General features: G+C 40.2%; 1 protein-coding gene across 1 annotated transcript in view; it reads left to right on the top strand.

Moving 5' to 3' along the window:
* LOC144802321 (HORMA domain-containing protein 1-like) overlaps positions 1 to 13717 on the top strand; it is a 1664778-nt gene that overhangs the window by 1166223 nt on the left and 484838 nt on the right. Inside the window, exon 10 of the mRNA XM_078671804.1 lies at positions 12719 to 12870. Coding sequence (XP_078527930.1) covers positions 12719 to 12870 — 152 coding nt within the window. The remainder of the gene's footprint in view (positions 1 to 12718; positions 12871 to 13717) is intronic.

The raw sequence follows: 13717 nt of genomic DNA, 5'->3' as shown, positions 1-13717 counted from the left end.
GGCGCAATCTGTACCCGCCCCGGGTGTCATCGGGCACCGCGGGGACCAGTCACCGACCAGCCAGGACTCCTCCAGTCCTGAGGATACTGGGCGAACTTCTCTCAGCTTCATTAACAGTTATCCACCAAGCACTCTTGATGAGTTCCAGTAACACAGAATCAATGTTCATATATCTTTAATTTCATCTGTTCATCAGATTCGTCATCAGATTTCTTCATCCAATGTATAACAGTATAACAGCCAACACGTGTTTCGTCTAGTCAGTCTATGACATACAGACTTCTTCAGGGCTGTAATTAATACAGTAACCAAAATTACATAACATAAACCTTAATTTAATATTCACAATTATAGACACCGAGTAAGTGTATCCAGAAAAGTACAACAAGAAAGTACTAGTCACCAAGAATAAAGCGAGAAATACCCAAAGTGAAACACTAATACGTTTAATGCCCAAAGAAAAGAGCACTCATTCACACTAGATTGAAGTATACGTAAAAAGGTAACATACCTAACTTCAATCCAGATGTTGTCAAAATTAATAATAGTCATTAACCTGAAAGACCAAATAGGACCCAGTCACCAACTGTACCAACAGATGGGTCATCATAATCTATACAAATATACCCAAACAAACTCACCCATGTTGTAGGGGCGAAACCATGTAGTAAACTTCAATGTTCAGTATATCTCCTGAGTCCAATCCACAATTTTCTAATCAAATATAAGGCAACTGTCACTTCACGTGAACCATATCTTATCCAAAGTTAATCTATCATTGCTGATATGTACATTATATTATTAACGGAAGAACTAAACCACATATGGCATTTGCCATCAACAAATATATGCTCTCTTTCAGCAAATACGCCTTACATTGTAATGTATAATTACTCATAGGACATAAAATATTCCACTGTGTTCAAATTATAAACCCTATGTATTACATCATAATCAGTGCTTGATATTGTAATTTCAATATAAGTACCTTTAAACAGTAAATCGTAGTCCAAATAATGATTCCCATGTAAATCTCAACTCCAATTAGAAAATCAGTAATATTCCAAGTCCAAATATATCTTGAGTGAGTATTTGCAACTCTATAGTCTCTTAGTGGTAGGCTGCAATCAAAGTAAACCAGTATTATAGTAAGCACTAAATAAAAGCACAATTGTACTGTGTAGCTACTAATACAGCACCCAACTCACCTTATCTCTGCTCCCTTCGTGTTCAAAGCGGTCGCGTTCTACACGCGCGCCATCTTTGAATGGCAATATATAGCCTAAAACCGCGGGCGCCATCTTTGAGTGGTGATTCTCCGTTTTATTAGACAGTCTTTGTAAACAGTGTATCCTCACGGATATATCTACAATATCATCGATAATGGCCACTAATACCCATAAATTCGTGGAGTATGAGAATTATAGAAGCTATTATTATTTCGTGCAGTCACAATAGACAACCTGTTTAACGAATGATATTATTGTCAGTTCTATTGGTGCTTGTAAATACGCGTAGCTAGTCACAAAATATTATCGAAATCTATAAGTCATTAAGGGTTCTCATAGTTTTCGAGTGGATAATTGCACAACAACCTAAAGTATTCAGAACCATATCAGATAGTGGTTTAATCAACCTACATATATATTCTTAAGCCTAATGAATACTAAATGGCCTTTACACCATAATAAATCAACTCTATAAGTACTACATATCCGCATATCACATTATATGTAAGTCTAGATATCAAAATCTTTATAGTGGAAAGTAACCCCACCTTCATCTGACGATACACCTCAGCACACTGGGGCCAAATGGTCCTTCATTTCTGCATAAATATAAGCAGAAAATCTAATCACACATTCAGGATACCGAGGGAGAAGGAAAGGAGGACAGGGCACCAGATACAGTTACATCAGATAGAACAGTATCATTATATCTCATTAATCCTTTTTGGCATATTATTCTAAAGACAGTTATTATAGTACATTGTTATACAGTACATTGATTGATGACATCAGAGCAATACCAGATTGAAAACAGCATCATCAGGTTATTCTTGCCCTAAGTAATATTCATATTCATGGTCAATGTTCAGACCACGCTCAACTGCCTTAAGTTTCAATAACCACATCACTTCTCTGCGCCTTAACTGTAGTTGTCTATTCCCACCTCTTACATCACGTTTAATATGATCAATTCCATGATATTTAAACATATGTTTTTCTTTTTCTTCAAAGTTTCTGACAATGTGGGAGGCAATGGGATAACGAGTATCCCCTGTTTTCAGAGCTCTAAAATGTTCAACCATTCTCTCCTTAAGTTTCCTAATGGTACTACCAACGTAAATCTGTCTACAAGAACAAACTATAACATAAACAACAAAAGTGGTATCACAATTTATGAACATATTAATTAGATGTTCTCCTGTGTTGTTATAGTTAAAAGTCTTGATCTTATTTACTGCCCATCTGCAGGAGCTACACCTTCCACACTTGTGGAAGCCTGTAGATCTTCCAGTGAGCCAATCCGGAACAGTCGTCTTCAACGGGTAACTGGGACTGATGAAATTAGAGAGGGTACGACCCCTTCTAAAAGTCAGTCCTGGTTTGTCTCCAATGAAAGGTGTCAGATCTTTGTCCATCTGTAGTAGATGCCAATGTCTTTTCAGGATTTTGAATAGTTGAGCACTATCAGTACCGTAATTAGTTACTAAGCGAATCTGATTTTCTTTCAGTACAACAGATTTATCTTTAAGAGTACTAGGCCTTTTGAGTTTCTTTGCTCTTGTTATTGCATTTTCAACCACTTTGCTCTGATATCCACGTTTGAGAAATCTCTTAGTAAGATCAGTAAGATTATGCTCGAAGTCAGTATCTATCGAACAGTTCCGTCTCGCCCTTACCATCTCACCATAAGGGATCGCTTTGATCTGACTATTTGGGTGACAGCTTCGAGCATGCAACACAGCATTGCAACTAGTAGGTTTGCGGAACATGCGACTGCAAATTTTATTATCTGTGATGAATAATTCAATGTCCAAAAAATTGATATTATTTTTATCATAGTGGGTGGTAAATGACAGGTTCAGAGTGTTATCATTTAAATAATCAAAAAAACCTTTAAGTTCATCTACTGAACCTGTCCACACAAGAAGGCAGTCGTCTATGTATCGCCCCCAATAGTGGATATATTGAATCCATTTTCTCCCGGATGGGCCCCAGATTCTCTCCGCCTCAAAGAACCCCATAAAGAGGTTCGCAAAGGACGGAGCAAATCTAGAACCCATCGCGGTTCCAAGGCGTTGTCTATACCAAATTCCATCAAAAAGAAATACATTGTTCTGAAGCACCAATCTTGTCATCTCCAGAATCATCTGATTGTGATCAAAGTATTCTGCACTCCTATTGCCTAGAAAGAAATCAATAGCATGTATACCCAATTCATGATCGATGTTGGTATACAGAGATACCACATCGAGAGTAACCAATATCATTCTCTCATCCCATACCAAGTCATTCATAAGGTTGAGTACGTGTTTAGAATCCTCAATAAAAGAAGGTAAATTTTTAACATAAATCTGTAAGAAAGTATCAACATATTGGGAAAGGCGCTCAGTTGGCCCCCCAATACCCGAAATTATTGGCCTGCCTGGTGGTTTAACCATGGATTTATGAATTTTGGGTTGCGTATACATGCATGGTGCACGTGGTGTAGTAACTTGCAAATATAGATATTCATCACGATCAATAAGAGTTTCCTCATACCAAGTTTTCAGTTGATCATTAATGATTTTAGACAGACTTATGAGAGGGTTACTTTGCAATTTTTCATAGTACACAATATCATTCAATTGGGAATATACTTCTTCTTTGTAATCTGTTGTATTAAGAATTACTATGTTCCCACCCTTGTCTGCTCTCCGTATAGTAATATCCGGATTAGCAGTAAGTTCTTTTAATGCTAGTCTCTCTCCTGGCAATAGGTTGTCTCTGAACTTCTTAGTTTTATGTAAACATTTAGCATCAGTAATCTTATCTATATCCTGATTCACCGCCTTAAAAAAGGCTTCAATTGTACTACCAGATGCTAATTGTGGTGTCCATTTGGATCTCTCTTTCAACCCACTTTCCTCACTCAAGAACCTATCTATCCCCAAATCATCCAATAGTTTAAGTACAGTAACTGGATCTTCCTCTCTCTCAGTGAGGGACAGTAATAATTGGGTTTCTTTCAGTTCTTGAATGGTAATTTCACTTACAGGTTTTATTTTCACTTGTTTGGGTTTGTCTGGTACATTTGCAAAGTACTTTTTCAGTTTGAGCCTCCTTACAAACTTAAATACATCAATCTTAGTCATATACCAATCTGACATAGTAGTTGGACAAAACCCCATACCTTTTTTAAGTTAACTGATCATACTCTCAGATAATTCAGTTGAAGACAAGTTCACAATTTCAATATTACCCACATCATTATCATCATTTTCAATTATGGTTTCCATGATCTCGTTCGCATGCCTACCCTTCCTCCCTGTCCTCCTACCTCCTCTACCACCTCTCCTGGTTTTCTTACAATTGCCCCTCTGTTCCTCTCTGAGTCCCTGTTTCCACGGCGCAATCTGCGCACCTCTACTAAAAAATTATTCTCAACTGGTGTCAAGGAAGCGGTCTCAGAGTTATCATCATTTTCACTACTGGAAATGTTACTAGTCCCAGGGTCACTGTCACTCGCTGATGGAGTGCCGCTCTTTTGTTTATCAGTCGTGGGTTTAGTAATCAAATAGTCAAATTTCCTTGCAAAGGTATAAACTCTACCTGACCGATAGTCTTTTTCGTCGCGTTTAATCTTTCTTGCCTTCCTTTGCTTGATATCATTTTTTAGTTCATTTAGTTTATCATCCAAAACATTATAGTTCTTAATGGTTGCTTCGGGAAGGTTCATTATAACTCTGAGACCGCTTCCTTGACACCAGTTGAGAATAATTTTTTAGTAGAGGTGCGCAGATTGCGCCGTGGAAACAGGGACTCAGAGAGGAACAGAGGGGCAATTGTAAGAAAACCAGGAGAGGTGGTAGAGGAGGTAGGAGGACAGGGAGGAAGGGTAGGCATGCGAACGAGATCATGGAAACCATAATTGAAAATGATGATAATGATGTGGGTAATATTGAAATTGTGAACTTGTCTTCAACTGAATTATCTGAGAGTATGATCAGTTTACTTAAAAAAGGTATGGGGTTTTGTCCAACTACTATGTCAGATTGGTATATGACTAAGATTGATGTATTTAAGTTTGTAAGGAGGCTCAAACTGAAAAAGTACTTTGCAAATGTACCAGACAAACCCAAACAAGTGAAAATAAAACCTGTAAGTGAAATTACCATTCAAGAACTGGAAGAAACCCAATTATTACTGTCCCTCACTGAGAGAGAGGAAGATCCAGTTACTGTACTTAAACTATTGGATGATTTGGGGATAGATAGGTTCTTGAGTGAGGAAAGTGGGTTGAAAGAGAGATCCAAATGGACACCACAATTAGCATCTGGTAGTACAATTGAAGCCTTTTTTAAGGCGGTGAATCAGGATATAGATAAGATTACTGATGCTAAATGTTTACATAAAACTAAGAAGTTCAGAGACAACCTATTGCCAGGAGAGAGACTAGCATTAAAAGAACTTACTGCTAATCCGGATATTACTATACGGAGAGCAGACAAGGGTGGGAACATAGTAATTCTTAATACAACAGATTACAAAGAAGAAGTATATTCCCAATTGAATGATATTGTGTACTATGAAAAATTGCAAAGTAACCCTCTCATAAGTCTGTCTAAAATCATTAATGATCAACTGAAAACTTGGTATGAGGAAACTCTTATTGATCGTGATGAATATCTATATTTGCAAGTTACTACACCACGTGCACCATGCATGTATACGCAACCCAAAATTCATAAATCCATGGTTAAACCACCAGGCAGGCCAATAATTTCGGGTATTGGGGGGCCAACTGAGCGCCTTTCCCAATATGTTGATACTTTCTTACAGATTTATGTTAAAAATTTACCTTCTTTTATTGAGGATTCTAAACACGTACTCAACCTTATGAATGACTTGGTATGGGATGAGAGAATGATATTGGTTACTCTCGATGTGGTATCTCTGTATACCAACATCGATCATGAATTGGGTATACATGCTATTGATTTCTTTCTAGGCAATAGGAGTGCAGAATACTTTGATCACAATCAGATGATTCTGGAGATGACAAGATTGGTGCTTCAGAACAATGTATTTCTTTTTGATGGAATTTGGTATAGACAACGCCTTGGAACCGCGATGGGTTCTAGATTTGCTCCGTCCTTTGCGAACCTCTTTATGGGGTTCTTTGAGGCGGAGAGAATCTGGGGCCCATCCGGGAGAAAATGGATTCAATATATCCACTATTGGGGGCGATACATAGACGACTGCCTTCTTGTGTGGACAGGTTCAGTAGATGAACTTAAAGGTTTTTTTGATTATTTAAATGATAACACTCTGAACCTGTCATTTACCACCCACTATGATAAAAATAATATCAATTTTTTGGACATTGAATTATTCATCACAGATAATAAAATTTGCAGTCGCATGTTCCGCAAACCTACTAGTTGCAATGCTGTGTTGCATGCTCGAAGCTGTCACCCAAATAGTCAGATCAAAGCGATCCCTTATGGTGAGATGGTAAGGGCGAGACGGAACTGTTCGATAGATACTGACTTCGAGCATAATCTTACTGATCTTACTAAGAGATTTCTCAAACGTGGATATCAGAGCAAAGTGGTTGAAAATGCAATAACAAGAGCAAAGAAACTCAAAAGGCCTAGTACTCTTAAAGATAAATCTGTTGTACTGAAAGAAAATCAGATTCGCTTAGTAACTAATTACGGTACTGATAGTGCTCAACTATTCAAAATCCTGAAAAGACATTGGCATCTACTACAGATGGACAAAGATCTGACACCTTTCATTGGAGACAAACCAGGACTGACTTTTAGAAGGGGTCGTACCCTCTCTAATTTCATCAGTCCCAGTTACCCGTTGAAGACGACTGTTCCGGATTGGCTCACTGGAAGATCTACAGGCTTCCACAAGTGTGGAAGGTGTAGCTCCTGCAGATGGGCAGTAAATAAGATCAAGACTTTTAACTATAACAACACAGGAGAACATCTAATTAATATGTTCATAAATTGTGATACCACTTTTGTTGTTTATGTTATAGTTTGTTCTTGTAGACAGATTTACGTTGGTAGTACCATTAGGAAACTTAAGGAGAGAATGGTTGAACATTTTAGAGCTCTGAAAACAGGGGATACTCGTTATCCCATTGCCTCCCACATTGTCAGAAACTTTGAAGAAAAAGAAAAACATACGTTTAAATATCATGGAATTGATCATATTAAACGTGATGTAAGAGGTGGGAATAGACAACTACAGTTAAGGCGCAGAGAAGTGATGTGGTTATTGAAACTTAAGGCAGTTGAGCGTGGTCTGAACATTGACCATGAATATGAATATTACTTAGGGCAAGAATAACCTGATGATGCTGTTTTCAATCTGGTATTGCTCTGATGTCATCAATCAATGTACTGTATAACAATGTACTATAATAACTGTCTTTAGAATAATATGCCAAAAAGGATTAATGAGATATAATGATACTGTTCTATCTGATGTAACTGTATCTGGTGCCCTGTCCTCCTTTCCTTCTCCCTCGGTATCCTGAATGTGTGATTAGATTTTCTGCTTATATTTATGCAGAAATGAAGGACCATTTGGCCCCAGTGTGCTGAGGTGTATCGTCAGATGAAGGTGGGGTTACTTTCCACTATAAAGATTTTGATATCTAGACTTACATATAATGTGATATGCGGATATGTAGTACTTATAGAGTTGATTTATTATGGTGTAAAGGCCATTTAGTATTCATTAGGCTTAAGAATATATATGTAGGTTGATTAAACCACTATCTGATATGGTTCTGAATACTTTAGGTTGTTGTGCAATTATCCACTCGATAACTATGAGAACCCTTAATGACTTATAGATTTCGATAATATTTTGTGACTAGCTACGCGTATTTACAAGCACCAATAGAACTGACAATAATATCATTCGTTAAACAGGTTGTCTATTGTGACTGCACGAAATAATAATAGCTTCTATAATTCTCATACTCCACGAATTTATGGGTATTAGTGGCCATTATCGATGATATTGTAGATATATCCGTGAGGATACACTGTTTACAAAGACTGTCTAATAAAACGGAGAATCACCACTCAAAGATGGCGCCCGCGGTTTTAGGCTATATATTGCCATTCAAAGATGGCGCGCGTGTAGAACGCGACCGCTTTGAACACGAAGGGAGCAGAGATAAGGTGAGTTGGGTGCTGTATTAGTAGCTACACAGTACAATTGTGCTTTTATTTAGTGCTTACTATAATACTGGTTTACTTTGATTGCAGCCTACCACTAAGAGACTATAGAGTTGCAAATACTCACTCAAGATATATTTGGACTTGGAATATTACTGATTTTCTAATTGGAGTTGAGATTTACATGGGAATCATTATTTGGACTACGATTTACTGTTTAAAGGTACTTATATTGAAATTACAATATCAAGCACTGATTATGATGTAATACATAGGGTTTATAATTTGAACACAGTGGAATATTTTATGTCCTATGAGTAATTATACATTACAATGTAAGGCGTATTTGCTGAAAGAGAGCATATATTTGTTGATGGCAAATGCCATATGTGGTTTAGTTCTTCCGTTAATAATATAATGTACATATCAGCAATGATAGATTAACTTTGGATAAGATATGGTTCACGTGAAGTGACAGTTGCCTTATATTTGATTAGAAAATTGTGGATTGGACTCAGGAGATATACTGAACATTGAAGTTTACTACATGGTTTCGCCCCTACAACATGGGTGAGTTTGTTTGGGTATATTTGTATAGATTATGATGACCCATCTGTTGGTACAGTTGGTGACTGGGTCCTATTTGGTCTTTCAGGTTAATGACTATTATTAATTTTGACAACATCTGGATTGAAGTTAGGTATGTTACCTTTTTACGTATACTTCAATCTAGTGTGAATGAGTGCTCTTTTCTTTGGGCATTAAACGTATTAGTGTTTCACTTTGGGTATTTCTCGCTTTATTCTTGGTGACTAGTACTTTCTTGTTGTACTTTTCTGGATACACTTACTCGGTGTCTATAATTGTGAATATTAAATTAAGGTTTATGTTATGTAATTTTGGTTACTGTATTAATTACAGCCCTGAAGAAGTCTGTATGTCATAGACTGACTAGACGAAACACGTGTTGGCTGTTATACTGTTATACATTGGATGAAGAAATCTGATGACGAATCTGATGAACAGATGAAATTAAAGATATATGAACATTGATTCTGTGTTACTGGAACTCATCAAGAGTGCTTGGTGGATAACTGTTAATGTTTAGTCATTTGACGCTGAATTAAGTAGTGGTAACCTACTTTTTCCACTTTGAGCACCAATCATACGTTATTTGTATTTACGTTTACTTATACACGCTGTGCGCTCCAATATAACTGTTACCAACTTAGAAAAATTTCTCTCAGCTTCACTCCCAGTTTACACACCACCCCGGGGGAAGGTGGAAGGGTGTTACAGCTGTGCTCCCGACGTACAGACCTCCGTAATCATTAAGAGAAACTTCCAGCGCCCCATGACCACCCAGGACCTGAGAGAGTCTAACGTCTGTGGCACTACGAACACACACAGACCACCGAGGACCCCAGGGGACCCACTGCCTGCTGAACTACCGATACACACAGACCACCAGAGGACTCGAGGGAAGCCACTGCCTGCTGAACTACCGACACACACAGACCACCAGAGGAATCCAGGGAAGCCACTGCCTGTTACGCTGCCAGCACACACAGACCACCAGAGGACTCCAGGGAAGCCACTGCCTGCACACACAGACCACCCCAGGAGATTCTTGCCCCTGCTGTGCCCCCAACATACAGATCTCTGTAACCATTGGGGGTGGGGGGGACGCGCTGCCTTCTGCTGCTCTCCCAGCACATACAGACCACTTCTGGACCTAAGAGAGCTCCTGCCTGCTGTACAACAAGCACACATACCACCCCAGGAGGGCTGTTACCTGCTGATCCCCAGAGGTTGGACAGAGCCCACCTCCCCCCTGTGCCCGTTCCCCGGGGATAGACAGAGCCCACCACTCTGCTGTTCCCATTTCCAGGGAATGGACAGAGCCCACCTCTCCCCTGTGCCCATTCCCGGGGGAAGAAAGAACCCACCATTTCCCTGTGCCCATCTCTAGTGGCTGCCTGACTCAATCACTCCGCTGTGCACATCCCAGAGCACTGCGCCACTGTACCACAGACTCCCTTGTGCCCATCCACAGTGGCAGACAGACACCACTACCACTCCCCTCCCCTGTGCCTAGTCCAAGGAGCAGCCAGAGCCAAGCAATCCTAGTGCCCGTCCCGGTGGGCAGCAAGAGCCCACCAACCCCCTGCGCCCCCTTAAGGTGTTACCAAATATCAAGACTCACCCGTGCCCACCCGAGACCTCCCAGAATATATACACCTAGAAATACCACTGCCTGCTCCCCTCAAAGTATAAACACAGCTGTACCTGCCAGGCACTGCCCACATACACCTACCTGTTCCTACCAGCAGAAGCTCCTGCCTGGGTCCTCCCATTGCATACACAGCGCCCCAGGGCATCTAGAGCGACTGCTGCCTGCTGCCCGTCCAGCATAAACACAGTTCTACCTGCCAGGAGCAGAGTCTGCCTGCTATCCTCCCAGCACACACCGCCGCAGGCTCAGGCCCTTCTCCTGCCCTGCCTGCATAGACACACCTGTCACTATCAGGAGAGGCTGCCTGCTGCCCTCCCAGCGTGTGCACATCTGTAACTCCCAGAAGAAACATCTGCCTCCGGCGCGCCCAGAAAATACGCAACTGTAACTACCAGGAGAAACTTCTGCCCGCTGCCCCTCCCATTGCATATTCACTTCCCCAGGAGCTCAGTCCCAGCTACTGCCTGCTCCCTCCCAGAGTGCACACCGGCCCAGGAGCTCAGTAGAAGCTTCTGCCTCCAGGTCAAATCCTGCCAATAGGTCAAACTCGCGTAAATGCGAGACCTATTGCATTGCAAATGCTTGTTTAAAAATGCTGTTTTGTAATTTACATGTGTGCTGTTTGAAGAAGCACACATGTAAGTTACAAAATGGCATTTTAGGTTTGTTTATGTGCAGGAAGGGACACCTTCCTGTACAGGGGAGAGGTGTGGCGCCGCGGCCAGGGCGACTGACGCTGGAATCTGGGGATCAGGGTTCGATCCCCGGCTCCGGCGGCAGGTTAGCCCAGCACAATGTGACTCTGGGCAATAGCTCTCTTAATCTTCCCGACGGCCCCCAGCGCCTAGAGACCCCTACGGGTGATTGTGCGCTTTACAAATGTGGATTATTATTATTATTATTATAAACAAACCTCCCTGCTTGCAGACACCCTTGTACTCTGGTGCAAGGGTGCCTGCGTTGGCGCTAAGTTGTGAAACTTAGCGCCATCGCTGGGGAAAAGCAGGGCTGCACCATGTCCTTGTGAATATGGTGCAGCCTTGATTTTCTGAAGTGGCGGAGAGAGGCGTTAAGCCAAGAAGGCTAACGCCTCTCTCTGCCACTTCCTTGTGAATTTCCCCCTCAGTGTTCCACACAACAAAATATGTAAATCAGCCCATCAGAGATCGAATCACAACAGCATTACATGATCACAGACCTTGAAATCCAATGTTGTAACACTGCACACATTCCATCTCACGCTTTCTGTGTAGCATTACAAACAGGCACATTTGACGTGATGATGATCACTTCAAATAGCAACATTGCATGTTTACTTCAATCAACACTTCCATTCCTTAGTTTGTGTTGAAGTGTCCACATAGAATAAATGAGGGAGCTTATCCATGGCTCTTGTCCTAGAGTGTGTTCATTCTAAAGTATTTTCCGCAGACAATTGGATAGATGAGTGAGGGCATCCCACTGGCTAGGTATATCAGGTTGCTTTCATTGAGCTGCTCATATGACTTTCAGCAGGGCCCCATTAACAATTTGGTTAATTTTGCTCCCATGTCTAGACAAATGGGCAAAGATGTCTCTTCAATTTAAATTATGCATTTAGAGGTACAGAACAGATTTGTGTTCTCACACTTGTCATTTGAGCTTGTGCAAACCTATGCTGAATCCAATAGTCATTTATAGTCAAAAGGGAAAGTCAGCCAATTGCAGTTTGGTACAATATCCTTTTAAAAAACCAGCTCATCTGCGTTATTATTGTCCATAGTGAAAGACGAATGGAAGTCTCGTAAACTGAGACCAACAAAGAGAATGCAAGGTACAATTCCATTTTAAGGACATTTGTATGTCTTCGTATAAATGAAACTAGAATTTAATTGTCAGGAGACATCTTATGGGCACCTTTTTTTGAGGTGGTTAAATAACTGCCCACTAATCAACATCTGATTAACATATTGAAATTATGTTTTGTGGTACTTTATGTTTAAGTGCTGTACAAAGTTTACAGAAATGTAGTATTCCGTGTCAGGTATCATAAACAAGGCCAATCTGTTCTTGACCTTTCCATCTAGCAATGAGAATGTTATAATAACAAACTACAGCACAGAAGACATTAAGAAAGCTTCCATCACCCTCATCCGCAAACTCTTCCTACTGATGCACAATCTGGGATCCCTACCTAACGAAGCCCTGCTTACCATGAAGCTGTTCTATTACGATGAAGGTCAGTAGATTCATGTAAAAGTAGAAAATAAATGTGTTGTCTGATTCTTTACTCAGTTACTTCTATTTCTGTATTTTATTGATGATAAAAGTTCCACTGAGCTTATATTGAGATAGGAGTGCTACGCCTTTCAAGAAAATAATCCCTGGCAGGCTTGTGATAGAAGCAAAAGTTACTCCCCTTTAATTCTGCTTCTCCTCCAGGGTACTCCTCTGGAAATTCATCAGCACTTAATAGTCCCAGTCATGCGCGGCGATCCCAGAGCACTTAGAAAAAAATGCATATATGTATATTTAACTTTCCACAATAATACCCTACATGTATATTTATAGTCCCTAAACAGTCTAAACAGGCTAAATTTCATTTAGTTTTCATTTAAAAAAAGAAGCCAATTACATAAAATGAGTCACTGAGTCGTCCAAAAGAGACGATTGAAAATTTACGCATTTTTTTTTATGTTTACATTTCTTTATTGTTTTGCACAAAGGAGAAACAGAGTAATATAGACAAGGTTGTTACGCAATTTGAGGCATATCTAATTCCGCTCTTTGTCAGAATAAAGGAATGTTATAACGGGGTATCCCCAAAACTCACCACACCCTCCAAAATCATGCCCCCCCCTATCTGATATGTATGTGTTATAGTTGCGTCTACGTTGTGGCTTGTGGAGGCTCAATAAGCCTCATGAGTCCCAGGTATTTGGGGCATGTTAGATCTCGAAATTTGAACGTGAGTAAAGATATGAATGGTTTCCAAAGTTTCTGAAATATGGAACCCTGATTGTGGAGGGATAAAGAGATACGTTCCATGGTGTATACCTTAAACCAATGTAGCCACCCCAGATGGG

The sequence above is a fragment of the Lissotriton helveticus genome, chromosome 1_2, assembly GCF_964261635.1.
Source record: "Lissotriton helveticus chromosome 1_2, aLisHel1.1, whole genome shotgun sequence".
Lineage (NCBI taxonomy): Eukaryota > Metazoa > Chordata > Amphibia > Caudata > Salamandridae > Lissotriton > Lissotriton helveticus.
This window is presented reverse-complemented; position numbering and strand designations above follow the sequence as displayed.